General features: G+C 43.4%; 2 protein-coding genes across 13 annotated transcripts in view; one reads left to right on the top strand and one right to left on the bottom strand.

The window, feature by feature from the left end:
- LRRC8A (leucine rich repeat containing 8 VRAC subunit A) overlaps positions 1–4558 on the bottom strand; it is a 25957-nt gene extending 21399 nt beyond the window's left edge. The window contains exon 1 of the mRNA XM_070758608.1: positions 4478–4558. The gene's annotated coding sequence lies outside the window, so the exon portion shown is untranslated. The remainder of the gene's footprint in view (positions 1–4477) is intronic.
- On the top strand, positions 4554–25473 carry KYAT1 (kynurenine aminotransferase 1). Of its 12 annotated transcripts, none has more exons than XM_070758624.1 (16): positions 8878–8973; positions 10944–11049; positions 11657–11776; positions 12218–12276; positions 13341–13491; positions 14066–14215; positions 15260–15346; positions 16360–16488; positions 18078–18198; positions 18321–18397; positions 19408–19497; positions 20685–20871; positions 20968–21035; positions 22154–22240; positions 24031–24127; positions 25258–25473. In XM_070758624.1, the coding sequence occupies exons 4-15, from the start codon at positions 12224–12226 to the stop codon at positions 24097–24099; spliced, it is 1269 nt and encodes a 422-aa protein (XP_070614725.1). In that variant the 5' UTR covers positions 8878–8973; positions 10944–11049; positions 11657–11776; positions 12218–12223; the 3' UTR covers positions 24100–24127; positions 25258–25473. The 12 variants fall into 12 exon arrangements, with proteins under 12 accessions (XP_070614719.1, XP_070614718.1, XP_070614726.1 ...); XM_070758620.1 differs by having other exon boundaries at positions 20682–20871; XM_070758622.1 differs by lacking the exon at positions 8878–8973 and adding an exon at positions 8990–9340 and having other exon boundaries at positions 20682–20871.
- Positions 25474–27340: the final 1867 nt, after the last annotated feature.

The following is a 27340-nucleotide window of genomic DNA, read 5'->3' as shown; positions in this document are numbered from 1 at the left end:
CCTCGGTATGGGTGGAGTGGGGAGGAGGAGGATGACTGGCTGCCCGGCACTTTGAAAATGCTGCCGCCGCCCCCCTCAGCAGGGGGGAGGGAGGAGGCCACTCCCCCCCCCCCCAGGAAAGAGTTGCAAAAAAGCAGCGCATTTGAAAAGCGCGCTGCTTTCTCGGAAAGCCGGCTTTCCTGGCCGGCACAGGGCTTTCCCGCCGCCGCCGCCCCCGGAAAACACAACGGAAGATGACAGGCAGGGCAAAGCGGGGTGGAGCTACGGGAGGCTCAAGAAGGCAGCCCCGCGCTTTTCTTTCGGCGGAAGAGGAGGAGATCGGGCGGGCGGGGGCAGCACCTTCTACTGCCGGCGCCTCCCCCCCTGCGGGCTGGCAGGGGGATGGGGAGTGCGCGCCCGTGGAAAAGGCTGCGGGGGGGGTGTATTTTGGGGCGGGCGCTTCTTCCCTGGCCGGACAGGCATGCTTGTGCTGCCAAAGGCAGCGTGTGGGCGAGCCTGCACTCTGCAGGCTCGCCCATACAGAAGGAGGAAGGAGGCAGCTGGGAGGCGGCCGCGTGTCACCGAAAATGGCTAGGCGTGTCAGTGGTGACACGCGTGTCATAGGTTCGCCATCACTGCCCTAGGCCATTACAAGTTATGCATGGTATGTTTGTGTGTATGTTTGGTTTTTATAATAAGGGTTTTTAGCTGTTTTATTATTGGATTGTTATATGCTGTTTTTATCATTGTTGTTAAAACAATGGGGCGGCATACAAATCCAATAAATTATTATTATTATTATTATTATTATTATTATTATTATTAAAGTTCTGAATATTTAAAAAATGCTAGGTGTAAGCGAAAAAGTCTTCGGTTAACTTCCCATCCCAGGAAGAGATGACTGATGTATGAGAAAGCCCGAATTTCCAATCTTCAGCACTTTTTAATACTCTCTCCAAAACTCTCCCAGAAGGCTTAGCACCAAGTCACCAGGGGAATGCTGGGAATTTTCTTGCTTAATGTTGGAGAATGTGGGAACTAGGATAGTTCATTTATTTATTTATTTATTGGATTTGTATGCCGCCCCTCTCCGTAGACTCATGTACAGTCTGGTGTGCCATAAGTCAATCCCTACAAACTGACACATCATAGAGTAACAAAATTGGAAGGGATCTTGGAGGTCTTCCAGCCCAGGCCCCCTACTCAAGCAAACCTTAAGCCACCCCGGACAAATGGCTTGTTTTGAAAACCTCCTGTGATGAAATACTTGCAATTTTTGGAGACAAGCCATTCCGCCCACCCCGACCCTTAAAAACAATTCCCTTCAGAAAAGAAGCATTAAACCAAGTTTACATCTGTTTACTTTTGATTTGACTTATCAGGAAATCTAAACTGGTTTTTTTTCCCCCTTTGCTGCACCTATTTTAACGATTATATTTTATGACATGTTTTTGTTCTGTCATTTATTTCTTTATTTATTTCTTTTGGAAGATGTTTTGGCACTGAAAGGTGCAAATAGCAATAAACACATAAAAAATTGATTCTTGACAATTTTTTTTCTTTTATGTACACTGAGAGCATCTGCCCCAAGACAAATCCCTTGCGTGTCCAATCACACTTGGCCAATAAAAATTCTATACTACCTATACTAAATACATCAATCCGGGGTTGTTGTTTTTCCCCCCTTCTGCTGGGATGTGAATTCTAATAGTGGAAAACTCAACAAGTTAGGAAGCCTCTTTGTGAACCAGACAAGAGGCACACAACATCTCCATAAATCAGAAGGGATCTAACAGCGCCTTTTCTGCCTCTCCAAGTTTATTAAACAGATTTCTGATGAAGTCATCTACGCCAAATGGACGCTACTGCCTTTTATTAGGGCAGAAAAGCTTAGTTGGAAAAGTTGTGGGGGTTTTTTGTTCCCTTACATCAGTGTTTCCCAACCTTGGCAACTTGAAGATATTTGGACTTCAACTCCCAGAATTCCCCAGCCAGCATTTTCTGGCTGGGGAATTCTGGGAGTTGAAGTCCAAATATCTTCAAGTATCCATGGTTGGGAAACACTGCCTTAGATGGTGGCAGCTAATACTGTATTTGATAAATAAAAAATATATTCTGCAAAATCACGCGCCCATTTTCTCACTCCTAAACAACCCGATTCCATTCCTCTCTCCCAATCCCTTAAATCAGGGGTCTCCAACCTTGGCAACTTTCAGACTTGTGGACTTCAACTCCCAGAGTTCCTCAGTCAGTCACAAGTCTTAAAGTTGCCAAGGTTGGAGACCCCTGACTTAAATAGCCGCCTTTATTCCTCCCCAGCAGTCAAACAAAGGAAGAGCTGCAAAATGTTGTTGTTTTGAAGTTCCGGGACATCTTCTTCCTATCTCGTCCGTCAACCCTGCCCTGTTTATTTTCTCCATCCTGGTCTCCTGAAAGGACATTTGGCCGCGTTCCTGGAATGACAACACTCCGCTCTGTTCCTTTCCCTTCCCTCCTAAGAACTCCGGGGAAAGCAGCATCACCCCAGATGAACCACAGGAAGAGATGCACACACATTATTTGCACAAGCGGCGCATATGCTCAGCTAGAATGGTGCAAAGGTACCGGCAACCTCCCCCCCCCCCCCCCCCCCCCGAGCCACAAATGCAGGGCGGCTCCCGCAACTCAGTAAAACAATGACGGGTTGAAGTTTGGCCACAAAATGCAAAGTTAGTCATCCAGTTGCAACTCCCCCTTTTTGAGTTTTTTGCCAAGCCAGTCAATCCTGGTTTGCTTCAGGCATCTTTTTCCTGCTCCACCCAGTTTCAACTTTCGAGGGTGGGGGGGACTAGATTAACCCCCCCCCTCTCCAAATGCCTCCCACGCTTGGGCCAACTCTGAAGTCAAATCCTGCCTGCTCCCCACATCCGGCAAGATTTTATTCTTTTGAGTTTTGGTCCCATCTCCCCCAACTCCTTTCCCACTCTCAGGGCAGGGACTAGTAACATGGCCAATCCTCTACCACCAACACCACCACTGCTTTGCCAAGATTTCCCAATCTCCCTTTTCATCTTCTGCATATTCAGCCCCTATGGGCTGCCCTGAGGTTCTTTCCCACATTGCATTAGACATTCCTAAAATTCATGCAGGGATCGAAAGCCTTGCATGTGTGTGTGTGTGTGTGTGTGTGTGTGTCTAACCTACCTGCCTTTCTTACCCCCCTTGAGATAAGAGGGGAGAATCAGTCAAGCCCCCCCATGTTTTGAGTTTTCCTTTTAAATGTTTTATACACAAATTCATATATACACACACACACATACATATAAACCATCCAACATTACAGAAAACATATAAAAACACATTTCTTATCCTTTCCCCCTGGTCTCAGACTCTGCCCCCCACCCTTTGCTCAAGGCACCCCAAATATATCCTGGCATGCAAAGTCCCTCTTTCCAAGCCTTGATGTGCAGAGAGTCCCCAACTCTTTCCCCAGCCTCCTCCTGCCCCTCCCTTCTCCAGGAACACCCCCCCCCAAAAAAAACCTGCCCTCCTTTGCTGTAAACCTTCCTGCCTTTCCTCATTCTCCCCAAATCCCCCCTGCTTCCCCCTGAGCCAGATTACCAGTCCTCAAGCTTTCCAGACCTCTTGCCCACCCTAGAGAGCCCCTTTCGTCCTTTGGCCAGCCTGGGCATCAAACCAGCTGAGGTGCTAGTCCTCTTGAGGATCTCCCTCCCCCCACCCTCAAGTCCTTGCCTTCCAAACACCCACCCACCCCACTCCCCAAAAGCAGGGTTGCTACCAAAGCAACAACCTGGGGAAGGGGGAACACCTCTCATAAATGGGGCAGGGGGAGGGGAAAGCCCCGCACGTGCAGACACGCCTCTTTGCCTCCCCCTCCAGGCTTCAGGATCCCTGAGGACTAGTAACTTCATGAATATAAAAATATAATATACTGTATATATATATTCATGAAGTGGAGGGGGAGGCAAAGAGGCGTGTCTGTACGTGCGGGGCTTTCCCCCCCTCCTGCCCCAAGGCCCCCCTGAGCCAGGTTGCTGGTCCTCAAGCTTTCCAGACCTCTTTGCCCACCCTAGAGAGCCCCTTCGTCCTTCGGCCAGCCTGGGCATCAAACCAGCCAGAGCGCTAGTCCTCTTGAGGATCTCCCTCCCCCTCCTTCAAGTCCTTGCCTTCCAAACAGCCCCCACTCCCCAAAAGCAAAGTTCCCACCATACCAACAATCTGGGGAAGGGGGAACGCCTCTTCTTTATAATATACATTTACACATACATACATTACATACATACATGTATTCATGAAGTTACTAGTCCTCAGGGATCCTGAGCCTGGAGGGGGAAAGGCAAAGAGGCGGGGCTCCCCCCTCCCTCCTTTCCTCCTGCCCCAAAGCCCCCCTGAGCCAAGTTGCTAGTTCTCAAGCTTTCCAGACCCTGTTCCCCCCCCCATCGCGGGGAAGGGGGGTCTCCTGCCCCCCCGCACCCACTGCCCTTCCCCCCGCACCCACCTGGTGGCGCCTCCCGCGGCGGAGCCCCGTCTTTTCGTCCGGCCCTCCTCAGTCCCTCATTGCACCACGCCGCCCCGCCCCGGAAGTGACCTCACCCGGCCGGCCTGGGCAGCCCTCGCGGCGGCGGCGGCGGCGGCGGAGAAACGAGGACCGCGCCAGGCCGCCACTAGACGGCGCCCATCTTGGCGGCTGTGGGCGGGGCTACGTCGGCGGGGCTACGTCGCCAACAGGGGGTGGGGCGTAAGGAGGAGGAGGAGGACGTCGGCGCCATCCTTGGAACGGGCAGAGAGTTGGCGCGGAGGCCATATTGGGTAAGGGCGCCGTCCTCGCCTCTGAGGGTGTCTGTCAATCAATACAAGGAATCCCATGAATCAGAATAGAACCGGAATTTGGGACCTTGGAGACCTTCTAGTCGAGCCCCCCCTGCCCAAGCAGGCGACCCTATATATCATTACATACAAGTGGCTGGACGGTGTCTTCTTGAAAATCTCCAGGGATGGAGCGTCACCCACAATTTCATGAGGCAAGTCGTTCCACAGGTGAATTTTTCTTTTTTTCCCTTCATTGTTGGGAAGGCTCTCCTGGGTTCTAATGCTGCTTCTCTGCTTCATTTAATTCCCCTCCTCCGTCGCTTCTTGTCCTGCTTTCTGGTGCTCTGGAAAATAAGCATAAATAAACAAAACCAAGAACCTAGGGAGTTGGGCGGCACAGAACAATAAATCAATAAATCAATAATGGTGTGTGTGCATATGATTATGACTGTTTTTTATACAAATGGGTTTAGTTTTAGATATTATATTCGACCTCTTTATATTGCTTGTATCTTTTTGTATTTCGTATTTATTATATTTTTTTGTAAGCCGCCCTCAGTCCTTCGGGATTGGGGGGCATAGAAATCGAATAAAATATACATAAATGCATAAATACACAAATAAACAAATACATACATACATACACACACACATACATACATAAGCAAGCAGACAAGCAAGCATAAATAAACATAAACAAACACAGGGACTGTGCCAAGATTAAAACTCCTCTGCGTGCATGATTGGGGCTTTAATAAATTCACATTGGTTTTTTTCACCTCCTTTTGCTTTATAGATAGGCTTTGATTTAAAACTGTTCCTTTAGTAACTGTTCAAAATTAAGACGGAACCTGAAAAAAAGACTTATAACCGGTTTTCACATTATGACAGATAGTTGACGCAGCTCTGTGGTCACGTGACCAAATTTCAGACAATGGAGAACTGACTTATATTGTGTCAACCCAATCTCTGCTTTGCATTATTCCTATTTTATATATATATATCCTGCATGTTAGAATAGAATAGGAATATTGGAATGAATAGAATATAGTATATAATAAAATATAATATAATAAAATAGGATAAAATAGAATAGAATTTTATTGGCCATGTGTAATTGGACACACAAGGAATTTGTCTTGGTGCATATGCTCTCAGTGTACAAAAAAGAAAGATAAGTTCGTCAAAAATCATAAGAAACAACACTTAATGATAGTTAAGGGGCGTGCATAAGTGCACCAGTGTGCCTTCCGTCCCCTGTCCAATTGTCTCTCCTTATCTCATTATCTTTTCTTCCTTTCATATATCTTCTCCTATACTTTTATATCTTTTCTTCTATTCTTTTCTTTACTTATATTATTACATATCTATTCTCTTCAATGTGTATTATGTATTGGACAAAATAAATAAATAAATAAAAATAAATAAATAGTCCGGGTTCAAATAAGCAATCAAATCATATTAGGAACCAGTCAATATTAAATTGTAAGGATACAAGCAACAAAGTTACAGTCATACACGTTACGGGTTGTTCTCCAATATATTATATTATATATTATACACTCCGCAGTCTGCATTGGTTGCCGATCAGTTTCCGGTCACAATTCACAGTGTTAGTTATGACCTATAAAGCCCTTCATGGCACCGGACCAGAATATCTCCGGGACCTCCTCCTGCCGCACGAATCCCAGCGACCAGTTAGGTCCCACAGAGTTGGCCTTCTCCGGGTCCCGTCAACTAAACAATGTCGTTTGGCGGGACCCAGGGGAAGAGCCTTCTCTGTGGCGGCCCCGACCCTTTGGAACCAACTCCCTCCAGATATCAGAGTTGCCCCCACCCTCCTAGCCTTTCGGAAGCTCCTTAAAACCCACCTCTGTAGTCAGGCATGGGGGAACTGAGACTTTCCCTCCCCCTAGCTTATAAAATGTATGCATGGTATGCTAGTATGTATGATTGGTTTTTAAATTGGGGTTTTAAATTAACTTAAACTTAAATATTAGATTTGTTTACATTGTACTATTATTGCTGTGAGCCGCCCCGAGTCTGCGGAAAGGGGCGGCATACAAATCTGATTAATAAAATAAATAATATAATAAAATAAATAAATAAATAAATTAGGTGATATAAACAATAAATCATTAGGGCTTGCAGAACTTAATTCACCTCATCCAACCCACCCTTTCGTTTGGTTTTAAAAGCAATAGGCAGCCCATCAAGCCACTTTTTTCCAAAATTGGTTTCTAAAAATAGGAAAGTTTATGCTGATATCCCAGCAGGCACAATACCGCAAACATCCCGAAGACCTTTGTTTTAAATAGCAAACTAATCTGAAGACTTTTATTGAATCAGTGTTCCAGGGAAAAGTAGTTTTGGGGGTTTAATCACTAAGTGGTACCTGTTTTCGTTGCCAGGTTTTAACCCAACTGAGAAAAAAAAAGCTAAAATATTAATGAAGGAGAATGGAAAGACTTTTTTTTTTTGCCATTTCATCAGAAGGGTTGTTTTTTAATTAGGAAAAAAGTAACTTTTTTACAATCCTGTTTCCAGCAAACACTCATGTACTTTCCTGCAATAACACAATATAGGATGATGATATGCTGATAAAGGCAAACATTGGTAGCTCACGGTTGAAATAAGGGATCCTTAGCGGAGGAAGAAGGAGGAGGGAGGAGGAAGAGGAGGAGAAGGAAGAAGGAGGAGGAGGAAGAAGGAGGAGGAGGGGGGGAAGAGGAGGAGGAGGAAGAAGAATAGGAGGAGGAGGAGGAGGAAGAAGAATAGGAGGAGGAGGAGGAGGAAGAAAGAGGAGGAGGAGGGAAGAGGAGGAGGGGGGAGGAGGAGGGGAGGAGGAGGAGGAAGAAAAAAAATAGGAGGAGGAGGAGATGAAGAAAAAGAAGAAGAAAGAAGAGGAAGGAGAAGAAGAAGATAGAGGATAAGGAGAGGGAGGAACGTGAGGGGAGAAAGAGAGGAGGAAGAGGAAGAGGAGGAGGAGCAGGAAGAGGAGAAGAAGATTATGACAGAGGGGAAAGAGGAGGGGGAAGGAGGAGGAAGAAACAGAAGAAGGAGAAGAAGATGATGAAAGAGGAGAAGTGGAAGGGGCAGGGGGGAGAAAGAGGAGGAAGAAGAGGAGGAGGAGGAGGAAGAGGAGAAGAGAAACAGAAAAAGGAGGATGAGGAGGAGAGCAGGATGTTTGTGGGGTCCTTGATGCTCTTGGAGTGTGGTTGTTTTCTTGCAGACGTTTCATGGCCCAGCTAGGTAACGCCATCAGTGTCAGAAGGGAGTGGGGTTTCTAGGGAGGAGGAAGAGGAGGAGGAGGACTGTGGGGCCCTCGGTGCTTTCTGAACTTGGTGTTTATCTTGCAGACATTTCAAGACCCACAAAGGGTAATTTCACCAGGGTCCATCATACATTCATTTTTCATTCATTCATCAGCCAGACATTTCTTCACCCATCTAGGTAACATCATCAGTCGGGTGATCATATTATACGATGATGTACCATGTGGGGACTAGTGGGCAGTTTTGCAAAACAACCTGGGTTATTGACCAAACCCTGATTTGTGGGCAAACTAAAGAAGCATTCTACAACCCTCACTCCCACCTGCCATCCACCCAACCAGTTGCAGCTCACATGGCTTAATGCGCCAAATACAAGTGCATGGCCCCTCTCTCTCTCCTCTCTCTTTCTCTTTCTCTCTCTTTCTCTTCCCTCTTTCTCCTCTTTTTCTTTCTCTCTCTTCTCCGTTCTCTCTCTCTCTTCTTTCTCTCTTCTCCTTCTCCCTCTTTCTTTCTCTCTTTTTCTCTTTCTTCTCTTCTATTTCTTTTCTCTCTCCTTTCTCTTTTCTTTCTCTTCCCTCTCTCTTCTCCTCCCTCTCTCTTTCTCTCTTTCTCTCTTTCTTCTCTTCTATTTCTTTTCTCTCTCCTTTCTCTCTCTTTTTCTTTCTCTTCTCTCTTTCTTCTTTCTCTCTCTTTCTCTTCTCTCTTTCTCTCTTTCTTCTTTCTCTCCCTCTCTCTCTCTCTGTCACACACACACACCTATTTTTAAATGCAGCCAGCGGCTTTTCTGGTTGGCCGGCACTTCCTTTATCCCGCCACTATAAAAGGGGAACGAATCAGCTGTTGGAAGAAGCTGCGATTGGGCTCCGAACCAGGAAGGATGATAGATGTTGTGCTGTGAGAAAACAAAAGTGTAAGTGTCTTTGACCTTTTTTTGTGTGTCTGTGTGTGTGTGGCCTCAGTTTCTCCTTGCCAGCTGTGGCTTTCAGTCAAGGTTTCCACTCCGGTCATCTCACGGTTGCTGAACTCACCTTCTTTCGAAGGTTGCGCTGTGTTGTGAGTAGGAAACGTTTGCAGCTCAAGATAAAAGAGGGGCGGTCTTGGTGCTGTCCGAGACAGTTTGCAAACCGGTCACTTTGAAAGGAGGTGTGTGTGAAAGTTGGGAGAAAAGGACGGGGCTAAGATGCCTCTATAAAGTAAAAAATAACATTGCATTTACTCCTGTTTCCATTGGGAAATCGCTTCTGGCTTTTATACTCGAAGTAGGAAAAATAATAATGGTAAGTTACATTTCAGTTTGAAAGTTGAATCATTGCGTAGTTGTAAAAAGGGGTTGTGGGGACTAAAGGCAACGCACAAAGTTCAGGCTGTAAATGCAATTTAACCATTGGACTGGAAAAAGTCAGAAGTTAATGGTTTTTCTCTCTCTCTCTGTCTCTCAAACCTGTTTCAACCCTTTCTGGGAAGGAATGATTAATTTTAATTTACCTGGGAAATGTGTTGTGCAAACTTGGTGACGACTTTTCAGAGCCGCTTGCAATAAATTTAGATGCTAGATAAGAATTTTGGTAGCTGACAAAACATTCCAGTTTTTCTGTTGTTGCCTTTTTCTGCAGCTCAGATCCAGCTGATTGTATTGTTTCCTCTTAAGCTGTTTATTATTCTTTCTCTGGGTTTCCCCCCCCCCCCCTCTCTAATCTTCCTTTGTTTTTCCTTTTTGGGTATCATTTTGTAAGCCCCTGGATAATCTCTAAATCTGGTCTCTGGGGCTGGTTGGCGATAAGGGAAATGAATGGAAGGCCTTCAGAGGCTATTTTCAGAAAGTGTGATGGGTAATCAGTATATATTTTAATTTGGGTTGCTGGATCTGGTGAGCCTTAATACCTGTGGACTTCACTGAAGACCTCTGGGAGTTCCCTACCCCTCAGACCTGGGAATTCTGGGAGTGGAAGTCCACACGTCTTAAAAAGAGACTGAGATTGAGATATCCTGGTTTAATTAGTACTTGAATGAACGAAGCTTCTTAGAACTGCTGAAAGGACTGTGTTGTAGATAGGAGAGAAAGACGGACCGTATTCGCCTTCTGTTGAGGCTGGGCTATTCAGGTCTAACCTAGATGGTTTCTTTGACCCCCCTCTTTCAACCCAATAGTCAGTGCTCTCTCTCCTTCTGATGAAGATTCTTGGGTGTGAAGATAAATTATCAAAGGAAAAAAACCCAGCTCCAAACTGTTTCAAGCTGGATGTATGTCAGAATGCTCCAGGATACAAACGATCCCAAACCCCAGTCGAATTCCAGCTTGACCACTGTTAGTACTCTATACAAAACAGTTGGGTTGGCAATATATAAACGAGCTAACAATGAATGTTTGTTTGTATTGAAGTACTATAGCTTTAAGTGGTAGTGTTGCAAGCTGCCATAAGAGGGAGCTAGAAAGCGTGATTTTCTCTCTCTGCTCTCTCTGTTCATTTTGTGCTGACTATTTGCCCTTAGGGGGAAAAAAAGCACATTTGAGATCTGGTGGTTTGCTTTCTTGCTCCCCTCCCCATGGTATGTAATGAAGATTTCTCCAACACCCACATTCAAGAGCAACCACGTTTTTGTCCAAAGTCCACAATCCCTTCTGCTTGCTTGACTAAACCAGGGTTAAGCTCACAAAGGTTGGTTAGTGTGCAAACCAGGCCTTGGAAAGATTGAAGTACGGGTGTCAGGTGGGGCCCACGAGACATCATGGCTTGTCCCAAAGAGAGAAAAATCCCAACTCAACAGTTGAAACAAACGTGGGGGGGGGGGGGGTTTGGTCCTATTGATGGTCCAAATCCATTTCAAGAGGAGGACATTTCATTAGGCAGAGCGTTAAACGTTTATTTCATTTTGTTTTAGGTGCAGAGTTCTTTGGACCGTCAACTGGCCTTGCCGTAGCCTGCCTTCGATTCATGGTCGGTGGAGAACAACTCCGTGTTTGTACTTTGGCTACTATCGTCCCAAGGTAGGAAGCGCAAGTGATTGAACATAAGAAGGGCCCTGCTGAATTGGGCCAAAGCCCATCGAGTCCAGCATTCTGTGTCCCACAGCGGCCCTCCAATTGTCCATGGGGATCTTGAGCAGAAGGAGAAGGCAAAACCCTCCCTTTCCCTTGACCCCCAACAAATGGGACCCAAGGGGACCCTGGCTGCCTCAACCAATATAGAGGTGGCACATGGACCTATTTCAATAAGGGAGGGCAGGCAGGCAGGAAGGAAGGAGGGAGGGAGGGAGGGAGGGAGGGAGGGAGGGAGGGAAGGAAGGAAGGAAGGAAGGAAGGAGGGAGGGAAGGAAGGAAAAGGAAGGGTTTTTGCCTTCTCTTTCTGCTCAAGATCCCCATGGACAATTGGTGGTCCACTTTGTGACACAGAATGCTGGACTCGATGGGCTTTGGCCCGAATCCCCATGGCTCCCCTTAGGTTCTTATGTAATCCGTTTTCTGGGAATTGGGCTGCATATAAATTCAATGTGGCCTTATTATTTATTTGCACAATGGAAGGGTTAGAGGGGAGAGTGTTGTGCAAGAGAGGGGGAAAAAAACACACAGTTTCTGCTGCATTGTTTGTCTAAAGTCCCAAGTCTTGTAAGGAGATTAAGAACCAGCAGCTGAAGACAGAGGGGGCTTCCATATCCACAGGGACCAGCCGTGAAATTTCTCCAAAGTTGTTCCCAGTGCCTGGCTGTTGACACAGGTTTGTGTTCTTCTGGGTTGCTGACTTTTTTCTCTCCTCGATCTGAAAAAAAAATCACCACCCTGGGATATTTCCTTGTAACCGAAGTGTGGAAAAAACAGGACGAAGAATTACGCTTGCACAATTTCCCTGACTCAGAAATTCTGCTGATTTTTTCTGGAATTGTCCTTGGCTATTGATGTTTTTTCAGGCTGGCCTCTCCTTGGCATCTCTGAGTGGTCTCCTTTCTAAGGGTTTTGTATTGCATCCTGTGAGCCGCCCCAAGTCTTTGGAGAGGGGCGGCATACAAATCTAATAAATTATTATTATTATTATTATTATTATTATTATTATTATTATTATTGTCGTTCTTGTTGTTGTTCTTGTTATTATTATTATTAACAACAACAATGATGATGATGATGGAATTGTTCATGGCTGGTTTCTTTTTTTATTATCTAGGACAAAATGGCCAAGGCAATTCAAGCTCGGCGGCTGGAAGGCGTGGACCAGAATATCTGGTAAGCAGTTCGTAATTTGCTTCTTTGGGAAAGTGATGAGTTAGAAGTCAAGGTTTTCTTAAAAGTTAGATTACACCAGTGTCTCCCAACCTTGACAACTTAGAAACATAGAAACATAGAAGATTGACGGCAGAAAAAGACCTCACGGTCCATCTAGTCTGCCCTTATACTATTTTCTGTATTTTATCTTACAATGGATATATGTTTATCCCAGGCATGTTTAAATTCAGTTCCTGTGGATTTAACAACCACGTCTACTGGAAGTTTGTTCCAAGGATCTACTACTCTTTCAGTAAAATAATATTTTCTCATGTTGCTTCTGATCTTTCCCCCAACTAACTTCAGATTGTGTCCCCTTGTTCTTGGGTTCACTTTCCTATTAAAAACACTTCCCTCCTGGACCTTATTTAACCCTTTAATATATTTAAATGTTTCGATCATGTCCCCCTTCATGAAGTCTTTCCTGATACGTTTTATGCTTAAGACCTTCCACCATTCTTGTAGCCCGTCTTTGGACCCGTTCAATTTTGTCAATATCTTTTTATAGGTGAGGTCTCCAGAACTGAACACAGTATTCCAAATGTGGTCTCACTAGCATTCTATAAAGCGGGATCATAATCTCCCTCTTCCTGCTTGTTATACCTCTAGCTATGCAGCCAAGCATCCTACTTGCTTTCCCTACCGCCTGACTGCACTGTTCACCCATTTTGAGACTGTCAGAAATCACTCACCCTAAATCCTTTTCTTCTGAACTGCCAATACAATACTCAGACTGAGGATTCCTTTTCCCCACGTGCATTATTTTACATTTGGAAACATTAAACTGCAGTTTCCATTGCTTTGACCATTTATCTAGTAAAGCTAAATCATTTACCATATTACAGACGCCTCCAGGAATATCTTGAATATATTTGGACTTCAACTCCCAGAATTCCCCAGCTAGTGAATGCTGGTTGGGGAATTCTGGGAGTTGAAGTCCAGCTATCTTCAAGTGGCCAAGGTTGGGAAACACTGGACTAGACCAAAGTTATCCCAATTACTAAAATGATTTTTTGTCTCCCCAGGGTGGAATTTTCCCGATTAGCGGCTACTCACAAGCCAGTGAATTTGGGTCAAGGTTTCCCCAATTTCTCCCCACCGGATTTCGTCAAGAAAGCCTATGTGGAGGCGGTCAGCGGCGAAAACACTATGCTGCACCAATACACCCAGGCCTTTGTACGTGAGGCGTCTCCCTTTCCGACACAAATTGTGTGTTGCCGAAAGGGGCAAATGGATGGATGGATGGAAGGAAGGAAGGATGGATGGAAGGAAGGAAGGAAGGATGGATGGATGGAAGGAAGGAAGGAAGGAAGGGGGGAAAAGAAAGAAAAAGAGAAAGGTAGATAGGTAGATAGATAGATAGATAGATAGATGTAGGTAGGTAGGTAGAGAGAGAGAGAGAGGTAGGTAGAGAGAGAGAGAGAGGTAGGTAGGTAGAGAGAGAGGTAGGTAGGTAGAGAGAGAGAGAGATAGATAGATAGAGGTAGGTAGGTAGGTAGGTAGGTAGATAGATCAGCTAGAAGTAGTCCTCGAATTACAGCCAGCTTCTTCATGATGATGCAAAACGAATTACATAAAGCCCCCACGGTCATATGACTCAGCATCGGGCAAACATTCAGGGCCATTTGTGGCATCCAGTCTGAAGATTTATGATGTTTTTTTGCTGGGAATGACAGTACTTTTTCAGACTTTGGGTCCCAGCAGGAAAAGGAGCCTTAACAGTGTCCGATCTGATTTTCTTTTCCCCCAGGGGCATCCGCGATTGGTGGAGATCCTGGCTCGTTTTTTCGGGAGGTTGCTCCAGCGAGACCTGGACCCTCTGAAGAACGTGATAGTGACAGTGGGGGCGTACGAGTCTCTCTTCTGCTGCTTCCAGGCCCTGGTGGACGAGGGGGACGAGGTAATTAATGGGGTGCCCATTCACCTCCAGTGGAGTGGGGGGTTTCATCACGGTGGGCAGGGAGGAGCAGACTCAACGTGCATCTCGGCTCCTTTTGCTGGGTATCGTTTGGTCAAGTTGGCAAGTGCTTTGATTAGGGAAGAATATTAATACATTGGTCCTTTTTTTGTAATGGATGATGCTTTTAGCAGAAAATAATGGAATAATATTGATTTATATTTATTTTGATCTGTTAAAGTAGAAACGATATACAGTGGTCCCTCGATTTTCGCGGGTTCGAACTTCGCAAAACAGCTATACCACGGTTTTTCCAAAATATTAATTAAAAAATACTTTGCGGGTTTTTTCCCTATACCACGGTTTTTCCCGCCCGATGACGTCATACGTCATCGCCAAACTTTCGTCCACCTTTAATAAATATTTTTTTAAATAAACTTTAATAAATAAACATGGTGAGTAATAATCTAAATGGTTGCTAAGGGAATGAGAAATTGCAATTTAGGGTTTTAAAGGTTTAAGGGAAGGCTTGTGATACTGTCCATAGCCAAAAATAGTGTATTTACTTCCGCATCTCTACTTCGCAGAAATTCGACTTTCGCGGGCGGTCTTGGAACGCATCCCCCGCGAAAATCGAGGGAACACTGTACTGATATAATGAAAGAAGTGAAAGAAATAGGATGTGTTCTTTGAGTGTTCCCTTTATTTTATTGAGCAGTAGATAACTGGCTTAAGCAAACAGAAGAAGACAACTACAGTATATAACTAAATAAGAATAAATTACTGTAATTCCACTTAGCTGATATAAACCTTACATAGAAGAGAGAATGGTAAATTGCGGAAATGTGTGCTCTCAAACCGCAACCAATGCTTAATACGTTTGTCAATTGTGTTATTTTAAATGTTTAGTAAAGTCTTTTTAAAAAAGAAAGAAAGTGGGTGAACTCGGGAGCCTAACAGCTATCTCTGTGTTAGAGTGCGTTTGTGTGATCACATGCCTGTCCTTGATTCAAATTAAATGCCAAATCCCCTCTTGGTTTCCTCTAGGTGATTATAATTGAGCCGTACTTCGACTGCTACGAACCCATGACCAAAATGGCAGGCGGGAAACCCGTCTTTGTTCCCCTCCGGCTGGTGAGTGAATGCCCGCCAATGGGATTTGGACCTTCAGACTTGCAAGGTTCTGTTAATGTAGCATTAGAGAACAGTCAGAGAAGAGAGAGCATAGCCCAGAGTTGCATAATGGACAGAGAAAGAGGCTCAGAAAAAGGAACCCTCCCTAGTTTCTCAGAATATAAAAGAGAGAGCGGGCGATTCATATTTTCAAACTTGCATGAATCTGTCAATATTAGCATTACAATACAGTAGAATTAACTGTATGGTATGTTTGTGTGTATGATTTTTAAATAATGGGGCTTTTAGACTTGTAATGTTAGATTTGTTATTTTAGACTTGTAATATTAGATTTGTCACTGTACATATTGTTTTATCACTATTGTGAGCCGCCCCGAGTCTGCAGAGAGGGGCGGCATACAAATCTAATAAATAATAAATAATAATAATAACCTAGTTGTGATTCCTCTCTGGATTCTACCACAAAGCCAACATTCATTTTGGGGGGGACGGGGGGGGGGACTTTAGGTTGTGTGGTTTTTCCAAGAATTCCTGTGGGGTTCAATGTGACAGTTTCCAGGCAATAAAATGCCCCACCCTGATTATTTATTATTTATTTATTGGATTTGTATGCTGCCCCTCTCCGAGGACTCAGGGCAGCTCACAACATATCGAAACAAGGAACAATATTCGTATCTTAAAAAATCCAATTAATATAGCTAAAAAACTTTAAAACCTCTAATAAAATCATTCATTCCTATTCACACAGCAAGACATACTCCAGTCGTGGGGCAGGGGGCTGGGGTCTAATGGCCCCAAGTCTGGTGGCACAGACAGGTCTTTAAACTTTTATGGAAGGCGAGGAGGGTGGGGGCAGTGCGGATCTCTGGGGGGAGCTGATTCCAGAGGGCAGGGGCCCCACAGAGAAGGCTCTTCCTCTAGGTCTTCCCCTGTTGTTGTTTATTTCATTGCAAGGGTCTAAATTCAACGAATGAATCTGGTCATTCACCAATGTCCTTTTTTCTCTCCTCCAGAAAGCTGGCAAAAGTGGTAAATTGGCATCCAGCCGGGATTGGCAACTCGACCCAGCTGAATTGGAGGCAGCGTTCACGAAACGAACCAAGGCCCTGGTTTTGAATTCTCCCAACAACCCTTTGGGGAAGGTAATGGTGTATTCTGCCATGGTAATATGTCCATCCTGGGGTGTGTGTGTGTGTGTGTGTGTGTGTGTGTGTGTGTGTTTAAATCATAGAATCCTAGGGCTGGAAGGTCTTCCTGCAAAGAATTTTTTTATTTTTTTCCTCTCCAATCACAGTACAATAAAAATTATAACACCATCAAATTGATTTACAAGAAACCATTTATTGATTTACAATAAATCAATTTCAGGAAGTTATAGAATACAATGCTACCACCTTCACTTTTGACATCTGAATAAAAATAGCTGCCCAATTTTTTTGATGCTATAAAGATATACTACAGTGGTACCTCGAGATACGAGTTTAATTCGTTCCGGACCTGGGCTCTTAAGTCGAGCAGCTCTTATCTCGAACGACTTTTCCCCATAGGAATTAATGTAAATAATTTTAATTGGTTCCAGCCCTCAAAAAACTCACAAAGTTAGTCTAAATTATGCAGAAAGACATGTTTTTAATGAAGAAATGTACATGTACATATAAATGAATAATGAAGTTTCTTTCACTTAACTTGTAAACTTTCTTAAACTTTTAAATTTACATATGTTCAACTTCTCTGCCACCCAATCCTGTAGGACAGAGGTCCCCAACCCTTTTTGCACCAGGGACCGGCTTTAAGCGATCAAGAGAGGAATGGGTGAATGAATGGACGGAGGGTGGGAAGGAAGGAAGGAAAGAGGGAAGGGACAGGAACAGAGGAAGGAAGCAAGGAAACTTATGAAAGGGGAGAGTAAGAGAGGAATGAGTGAAGGGAGGGAGGGAAGAAGGTGGGAAGGAGAAAGAAACGAAGAAATAGAGGAAGGGAAGGTAAAAGAGAGAAAGAAAAAGAGCAAGAAAGAAAGCTGCAAGCACCCCCCCCCAGCCCCCCAGGCCGGCTGCAACCTTTTAAAACGCGCGCCGCTTCGCAGCTGTCTCCTGAAGCCGAACGCGGAAGTTAGCGTTTGGCTTCAGGAGACAGCTCCTTGGCGCTTGTATCTCGAATTTGGGCTTGTAAGTAGAACAAAAATATCTCTCCCCTCCCAGCTCTTATCTCGAGTTGCTCTTAAGTAGAGCAGCTCTTATGTCGGGGTTCCACTGTATTAGCTAAGACCCCACTTAAGCTGTTCCGAATTCTAGTATCTCACCCTGAATAGGCTGAAATGTTTCAAATCTCTCCTAATCGCTTCCATATCCATTTTCATATATAATCAATACCTTTTGCAAATAGTTAACGCCTATTAATAAAATACCCTTTAAAAAAGCATTTGAAAAATTCTTACAGTAGCATAGTCAAAGGGGGAAAAATAAACCAGTTTAGGGCTGGAGGGTCTTCTATCGTCCAGGGGGTCTCCAACCGTGGCAACTTTAAGGCTTGCGGATGTCAATTCCCAGAGTTCCTTGGCCAGCAAATTCTGGGAGTTGAAGTCCACAAGTTTTAAAGTTGCCAAGATTGGAGACCCCTGTTCTAGGCCAATCCCTGCTGGAGACCCTTCCATTGAGGACCACCTACCAGGTTTATTGTGATAGCTGCATTTCAGAAGGAACCTAATGCCTGTCTGTCTCTTTGTGCCCTGCAGGTTTTCAGCAGAGAAGAAATGGAGCACATCGCGAACCTGTGCGTGAAGCATGACGTGGTCTGTTTCAGCGACGAAGTCTACGAGTGGCTGGTTTACGACGGAAACGAACACGTGAGGATCGGTAAGGACCATCCGGCTGGGGGCTTTCCTCCAAAACTTGGCCCCCTGCATTCCCAGTTCTTTATAGGGAGTCTTCTCGGGTAAAGAGAGAATGTGTTCATTTATTTTCTCTCTGATTTATAGCCACTTTGCCAGGGATGTGGGAGCGGACCGTGAGCATTAGCAGTGCGGGCAAGTCTTTCAGTGCCACAGGATGGAAGGTGAGGGATCTGCTGTGGCAGCAGCCACATCAGAGCTTTTACAATTTTTAGGATGGGCTTTGCACACAGGAAGGTCTTCTCCAGGTCCCGTCAACTAAACAATGTTGTCTGGCGGGACCCAGGGGAAGAGCCTTCTCTATGGCAGCCCCGGCCCTCTGGAACCAACTCCCCCTGGAGATTAGAATTGCCCCCACCCTCCTCGCCTTTCATAAGCTCCTTAAAACCCACCTCTGCCATCAGACATGGGGGAACTGTGATATTCCTTTCCCCCCAGGCCTATACAATTTATGCATGGTATGTTTATGTGTATGTTTGGTTTTTAATAAGGGGTTTTTCATTATTTTAAATATTAGATTTGTCATATGCTGTTTTATTATTGTTGTTAGCCACCCCGAGTCTACAGAGAGGGGCGGCATGCAAATCGAAGAAATAAATAAATAAATAAAATAAATAAAATAAAATAAATAAAATAAATAAAATAAATAAAATAAATAAAATAAATAAAATAAATAAAATAAATAAAATAAATAAAATAAATAAAATAAATAAATAAATTTCCATTGCTAAGCGAGATAGTTGCTAAGTCAGTTTTTTGCCCCTTTTACAACCTCTCTTGGCTCACTACTTGTTAAATTAACAACACCATCGTTAAGCGAATCTGCCTTCTCCCTTGAATCCAATGGTCACAAAAGGTAACACAGCAGCGGTCAAATAATATGAGTCAGTAGCCAGGCGTCTGAAGTTTGACCACTTAACTACGTGGAGGCTGCAACAGCCACGTGGAAAACAATCCTCAATCACTGTTTCCAGTGTCGTTGTAACTTCTGTGTTCCCTAAAGAAGCGGTTGAAAGTCGAGGCCCACGCCCAAAGACTCACTCACATCCACGCTCACCAACATTCCTTTTAACGGCAGAACTAGTGGTCGACCTAGGAATAGAACAGCCAAGGATGTGAAAAAAGAAACACGAACAATATGAAATTAATGACCCGTCCTTTTCCGTCTCGACAGGTGGGCTGGGCCATTGGGCCCGATCGCCTCTTGAAGCACCTGAGAACCGTTCACCAAAATTCCATCTACCACTGTGCCACCGCATCTCAGGTAAGAGGATGGGGCCACTAGTGTCCACACAAACAGATTCACCCGGCTGCCACTCAGCCCAGTTCCTGGGTTTGCACGGTGGGCTTAAACCATCCTTTCGTACATTGCGTAAGACCCACCGCCAGGCACGGGGGAATTGAGACATTTCCCCCAGGCTTATATAGTTTTGTGTATGGTATGCTTGGGTTGTATGGTTTTTATATAACGGGATTTTAGATATTTTTTCTTTTAAATATTAGATTTGTTTACTTTACACTGTTTATTATTGTTGTGAGCCGCCCCGAGTCTGCGGAGAGGGGCGGCATACAAATCTAATAAATTATTATTATTATTATTATTATTATTATTATTATTATTATTATTATCTGTTAAACCAGGGGTCCCCACAGGGAGACTTTTAATATGTTTTACTGGGTTTTAGAATTGTATTTTAGCTTAAATTTCAATTTCTGCCGTGCTTTTTATGTATTCACATGTTGTAAGCCTCAGGAGAAGGGTGAAATAGAAATAATAAATAAATACAATAAATAAACGTCAGGCTACTTCTGCTGATCACCAGCTGCCTGCAGTTTGGCAGATCGAATCTCACCAGGCTCAAGGTTGACTCGGACTTCCATCCTTCGGAGTTCAGTAAACTGAGGACCCAGATTGTGGGGGGCAATAGGCTTGCTCTCTGTGAACCGCTTAGAGAAGGCTGTAAAGCACTGTGAAGAGGTATATAAGTCTAAATGTTAATGCTATTACTAGATCTAAATACCCCATGGCCCGGATCTGACCCCTGGGCTTGAGTTTGACACCCCTGATCTAGCTGATTCTGTAAACCGCTTAGAGAGGGCCTGTAAAATAGAATGGAATGGAATGGAATGGAATGGAGTAGAGTAGAGTAGAGTAGAATAGAACAGAATAGAATAGAATAGAATAGAATAGAATTTTATTGGCCAAGTGGTGATTGGACACACAAGGAATATGTCTTGGTGCAGATGATCTATCTATCTATTTTCTGTAATCATCTATGAACTAGGGAGAAGATTCCCTGAGTCCCACCCTATTAATATCTTGCAAATCACCCCCCCCCCCCAAGCTCTGAAAAGCCCGTTGCCAATGCCCGTGGCCTGTTCAATACATTTAATTTTAACCGACGCGGGCTTGTTGCCGCATCGTTCTCTCTCTCACCTTTGTTTCAGCAGGAGGCTGTGGCCCATGGGTTTGAAGAAGAGCTGGGGCGCCTCGGCCAGCCCGAGAGCTATTTTGTGCAGCTGCCCAGTGAGCTTCAGAGGAAACGGGATCTGCTGGTGGACAGCCTGGTCTCGGTGGGCATGAAACCCATCGTGCCAGAGGGCACCTACTTCCTGATTGCCGACCTCTCGACGTTTAGTGAGTTTGTCCCCAGCCACGCCAAACGTCCAGGGGGTGATGGGAACCTGTCAAGAATCAGCAGAGGTTGCCAACCTCCTTCATCTTCTCTTCCAGAAATTGATTTGCCGCCTTCGGAGGAACCCTACGATTTTCGTTTTGCAAAATGGATGATTAAGAACAAGGTGAGTCACATTCTGGTTTGGTTTTATAATAGGGGTTTTTAGTTGTTTTTATTATTGGATTGTACATGTTGTGTTTATTATTGTTGTTAACCGCCCCGAGTCTGCGGAGAGGGGCGGCATACAAATCCAATAAATTATTATTATTATTATTATTATTCTGAGACAAAAAAAATCCACAAATGGTTACAAGAGATAATAGAAACAAAGATAGAATTCTTACCGGAATTGTTCTTATTGGGAAGAATAAAAAAGCAACGTAGTAAAGCCGAAAAATATCTAATATTACATATCGCGACTGCAGCCAGAATCACCTTCGCCCAATATTGGAAAAATACAGAAACCCCCTCCGGAAAAGCAGTAAATTAATAAAATAGATAATTGTTCCGAAATGGACAAACTGACGATGGAATTAAGGGGCCAAAAAGATTCTGAGTATTTATGAAATATGGGCACAATGGCACAGATGGATTGAGTTAAGAAACAGAAATAAAAAGATCACAAAAGATACTTAAAGATCAGTAAAATAAAGAATATAAATTGTCTTTCGCAAGTTACTCAAGACCCAACTATATCGCCAGGCATGGGGGAATTAAGACATCTCCCCCAGGCTTTCTTATATTTTATGTTTGGTATGTATGTGTTGTATGGTTTTTAAATTGTTGGGGGTTTTTAATATTATTTTATTATTAGATTTGTTCCATTATTATACTGTTTTTATTATTGTTGTGAGCCGCCCCGAGTCTTCGGAGAGGGGCGGCATACAAATCTAACAAATTGAATTGAATAGAATAAATATTTGGATAGGGATTGTGTGATTGTGTGAAATAATACGAATGTTACTGTAATTAATTAATATGTAAATTATTATTATTATTATTATTATTATTATTATTATTTATTAGATTTGTATGCCACCCCTCTCCGTAGACTTAATGAAATATCCGATGTAGCAATGCATAAATACTGAAAGTTTGCTGATATTATAATTTATTTTGTTGTAAAAAAAAAATAGAACAAGGTGAGCGGAGAACTTGGGGCTCTAAGGGGGGGGGGTCTCTCTGAGGACAAAAGACTGAAATTTTGCTTTTCCTGCTGACCTTTCATGTCGTTCCCTTCAGCGTCTGGCTTCCATCCCTGTCTCCGCGTTCTACAGTCTCCCGCAGAAGAAGAATTTTGACCATTTCCTGCGTTTCTGCTTCGCAAAGGTGACGTTTTATCCAGGGGGTCTGCGGAGAACAGTTGGTGTTTAAAAGTGACTCTGGCGGCCTGGGTTTCAAAGCTGGCGAGAGAGAAAGATCCCCCTGGAATTGTGGCTTGTTGGTTTTTTTAACCAACATACAGAGTGATCCTCAAATTACAAATAATTCGCTTAGTGAATTATTAAAGTTACAATGGCAATGAAAAAAGTGACATACGACCGGCCGTTCCTCACACTTATGACTCTTGCAACATTTCCATGGTCATGGAATCAAAATCTTCCCTTGCTTTCCTGTCTCTTCTCTTTTTCATCCATTTGCTTCCTTCTTTTCTCATTTTCCTCTGCCCTTTTTCTGTCCTATCCTATCCCTTGTTCTCTTCTCTTCTATTTCTATTTCTATTATTTCTATTTCTATTATTTCTATTTCTATTTCAATTCTACTCTATTCTACTCAAAAAATTAAAGAGAACACTCATAGAAACATAGAAATATAGAAGATTGACGGCAGAAAGAGACCTCATGGTCCATCTAGTCTTCCCTTACACTATTTCCTGTATTTTATCTTAGGATGGATATATGTTTATCCCAGGCATGTTTCCATTCAGTGATTGTGGATTGACCAACCACGTCTGCTGGAAATTTGTTCCAAGCATCTACTACTCTTTCAGTCAAATAATATTTTCTCACATTGCTTCTGATCTTTCCCCCAACTAACCTCAGATTGTGCCCCCTTGTTCTTGGGTTCACTTTCCTATGAAAAACACTTCCCTCCTGACTTTTATTACTCTTTTTCTTCCCAATGTATCTCTTTCTATATCAATTAGTAAAATTTATTTATGATAATTAAATGTAAATATACAAAATATAAAGAAATGTATCAGAAAGGTAATTGAAATGGATTAAGATCTGTTAAACTAGAACAAAACTTGTGAGAAATACTGCTTTTACTCCTTATTCTTTTACTTTTGTTTTCCTTTTTTTCTTTTCTTCTTTTTTATTTCTGGAAAACAATAAAGATACTTAAAAAAAACCAAAACACTTCCCTCCTGAACCTTATTTAACCCTTGAACATATTTAAACGTTTCGATCATGTCTCCCCTTTTCCTTCTGTCCTCCAGACTTTACAGATGGAGTTCGTTAAGTCTTTAATGAAATAACTCTTTAACTCAAATAACACATCCTAGATCTGAACAATGAAATATTCTCATTGAATATTTCATTTCCACAACTATTCCATTTTCACAACAGCAGGTGAAATTGACTGTCAATCAGTGTTGCTTCCTAAGGGGACAGTTTGATTTCACAGAAGTTTGATTTACTTGGAATTATATTCTGTTGTTTAAGTGTTCCCTTTATTTTTTTTGAACAGTGTATATTTCTATTCTATATTCCTAATCCGTTTCTATTCTATCCTATCCTAATTCTGTTTCATGTTTAATTTTCTTTCAAGTAAAGGTTTTCTATTTTTCTCCACTTTTAGACACTCCGATATCATAAACACCTTCAATCTTCAATACAATACTATGAATTTACATTTACATTCGGTATTTATCATCCAACAGTATGCTGCCTCGTTTATTTTTATCACCCAGAAAGCTTTCATATAAACTTTCTCAATATCATTATACCAACTTACAATACCATTTGGTGTTACATCTCATCCATTCGCTTTCACCTACCTATTAAATTTTATTACGTGTTTAATTGAACACTTTCTCAAAATAATGATTCAATTAAAAATATGTATTTTGGGTTTTTTTAATAAAAAGCTCATCCTTTTTTCTTTCAATCTTTTAGGAGGACTCCACCTTGAAAGCTGCTGGGGAGATCTTGAAAGAATGGAGCCAGGAAAGGCAAAACCAGTGACCCATCAGCCCTGGGGAGAGAAGCAGAGGCAGGTTTTAGGGCAGTGATGGTGGACGTTTCTTTCCTTGGGTGGTGAAAGAGTGTGGGTGTGCGCTATTATGCACGCACAAGTGCCCATTCCCATAATTCAATGCCTGGGGAGGGCGAAAACAGCTTCCCCTCCCCTCCCACCCTCCCTGAGGCCCTCGAGAGCAGTGTTTCCCAACCTTGGCAACTTGAAAATATTTGGACTTCAACTCCCAGAATTCCCGAATGCTGGCTGGGGAATTCTGGGAGTTTATTTATTTATTTATTTATTTATTTATTGGATTTGTATGCCGCCCCTCTCCGCAGACTCAGAGGGGCTAACAACAGTAATAAAACAGCATATGATAATAATCCAATACTACAAATAGTTAAAAACCCTTATTATAAAACCAAACATATATACAGACATACCATGCATAAAATTGTAAAGGCCTAGGGGGAAAGAGTATCTCAATTCCCCCCATGCCTGGCAGCAGAGGTGGGTTTTAAGAAGCTTACGAAAGGCAAAGAGGGTGGATGCAATTCTAATCTCTGGGGGGAGTTGGTTCCAGAGGGCCGGGGCCGCCACAGAGAAGGCTCTTCCCCTGGGTCCCGCCAAGCGACATTGTTTAGTTGACGGGACCCGGAGAAAGCCCACTCTGTGGGACCTAACTGGTCGCTGGGATTCATGCAGCAGAAGGCGTTGAAGTCCAAATATGCAAAGAAGGAGTTGAAGTCCAAATATCTTCAAGTTGCCCAGGTTGGGAAACACTGCTCTAGAGGCTGGGAACACCCTGTTTCCCAACTTCTGGTGGGCCCAGTAGGCTCGTGTTTCCCCATACCCAGGCTTCAAAGGCTTCCCTGGAGCCAGGGGAGGGTAAAAACACCCTCCCCTACCCCCCCAAAGGCTCTCTGGAAGCCAAAATCGCCCTCCCAGAGCCAAAAATCAGCTGGCCGTCACACACATGCACACTGGAGCTGAGCTAGGGCAACAGCTTTCATCCCAGAAGATGTGGCTTCATGTGCCACCTGTGGTACCCATGCCATAGGGTCGCCATCACTGTTTTAGGGCATCATCCGCTGCCCTATGGGGAGACTGATTTCCTGGACCATATGATGCTGATTTCGGAATCTTTCCTCCTCTCTTTCCAGGGTCTTGGAGGCTCCTGGACGGCTGGTCTTCCGAGGTCTCAGCAAGATGACGGGGGCTGCCCCTCATCCCATTGGAGATGATGCAGTTGTGTGTGTCAAAGACTATTCAGACCCCCAGAGATGCTGAAAACCTCCCGGAGTGGGGGTGGGGTGTCCTATTTTCTCAGGGTGTCAAGTTTTAATTAAAGTTGCACTCCAGTGCTGTTTATCTGCAAAGCGTTTGTTCCCAGCCATGTGTAGAATCCTAGAGCTTATTTTGTTTATTTATTTATTTATTCATTTGTCTAATACACAAATACATAGGAAGAAAAAAGACATGTGGTAATATATATAAGGGTAAAAGTGAACTTAGAGGAGAGGATATATGAAAGGAAGAGAATATACAGTGTTCCTTCAATTTCCGCGGGGGATGCGTTCTGAGACCGCCCGCAAAAGTCGAATTTCCGCGAAGTAGAGATGCAGAAGTAAATGCACCATTTTTGGCTATGGACAGTATCACAAGCCTTCCCTTAACACTTTAAACCCTTAAATTACCATTTCCCATTCCCTTAAAAACCATTTACTCACCATTGTTACTGGTACTCACCATTGAATAAGACACTTAGTGATCCTGATATTTATAAACCTAATTATTGATTAACAATAATTTTTTTTTGTTATTTATTTGCAAAGGTTATTAGTTAGGTGATGACATATGACGTCATCGGGTGGGGAAAACCGTGGTATAGGGAAAAAACCGCAAAGTATTTTTTTAATTAATATTTTTTGAAAAACCGTGGTATAGGCTATTCGCGAAGTTTGAACCCGCGAAAATCGAGGGAATACTGTATATGATAGATGAAAGAAAGGAAAGAATTGGATAGGGGACGAAAGGCACACCAGTGCACTTATGGACGCCCCTTACTGGCCTCTTAGGAACCTGGAGAGGTCAATCGTAAAATGTTAAAGATCTTGGAGAACTGAGTCCAGATGGCTATTGTGTGTGTATGTGTGTGTTTAATATGGACCCAACTGTGCTTTTAAGCCACCAGAGTTGGCCCAGGAAAAACCCCTAATGGCTCCACACATGAATTGATTGCCTCTCTGCCAAAAGATTAGAGAGCCACTGTAATTTTTTTCGCTGTTTTGCACCGTTAAATGTCCATCCCATAATGCTTGAAGATACTTGAGGCATTACAAGCAACTGTGTTCCCTTTGCTGGTGATGTCAAACTTTTCAACACCACCCATAACACAGCGACTCTCCAAAAAGACCGTGAATTTGTGTCTGGATGGTCCAACATCTGGCAACTCCAAATCTCAACCAAAAAATGCTCCGTCCTACACGTTGGCAAAAAGAATCAGAACATCAAATACAAGCTGGATAAACAAGACCTTGCAGACAACCCTCACTCCATAAAAGATCTTGGAAGACTCCTATCCAATGACCTAAGTGCCCAAGCCCACTGCAACAACATCGCCAAAAAGGCTTCAAGAGTTGTTAACCTAATTCCTATGTATCTTCTACTCCGGTCATCTCACATACCTACAAAAACTTTCAACAGACTAATCCTCAAATACAGCTCATGTGTCTGGAACCCAAAACCGCATTTTGGAAATAAATAGATTAGAAAACGTCCAGAGATACTTTACGAGAAGAGCCCTCCACTCGCACAAGAATCCCCTACGCAACTAGACTCACAATCCCAGGTTTAGAAAGCTTAGAACTACGTCGCCTTCAACACAACCTAAGCACAGCCCATAAAATTAACTGCTACGACATCCTTCCCGTCAACGACTACTTCCGCTTCAACCACAACAACACACGAGCACACAACAGATACAAACTCAAAGTAAACCGCTCCAAACTCGACTGCAGGAAATACGACTTTAGCAACCAAGTAGTTGATTATTATTATTATTATTATTATTATTATTATTATTATTATTATTATTATTTATTAGATTTGTATGCCGCCCCTCTCCGAAGACTCGGAGTGGCTCACAACAACAAAACAATACAAATCCAATGATTAAAAAAACAATTTAAAACCCTTAATATAAAAAACAGTCATACATCTCAGACAGACCATACATAAAACGGA

The sequence above is a fragment of the Erythrolamprus reginae genome, chromosome 8 (genome assembly GCF_031021105.1).
Source record: "Erythrolamprus reginae isolate rEryReg1 chromosome 8, rEryReg1.hap1, whole genome shotgun sequence".
In the NCBI taxonomy this organism is placed as follows: Eukaryota; Metazoa; Chordata; class Lepidosauria; order Squamata; family Dipsadidae; genus Erythrolamprus; species Erythrolamprus reginae.
The sequence above is the reverse complement of the archived record's forward strand: the minus strand, read 5'-3'. Positions and strand labels throughout refer to the sequence as shown.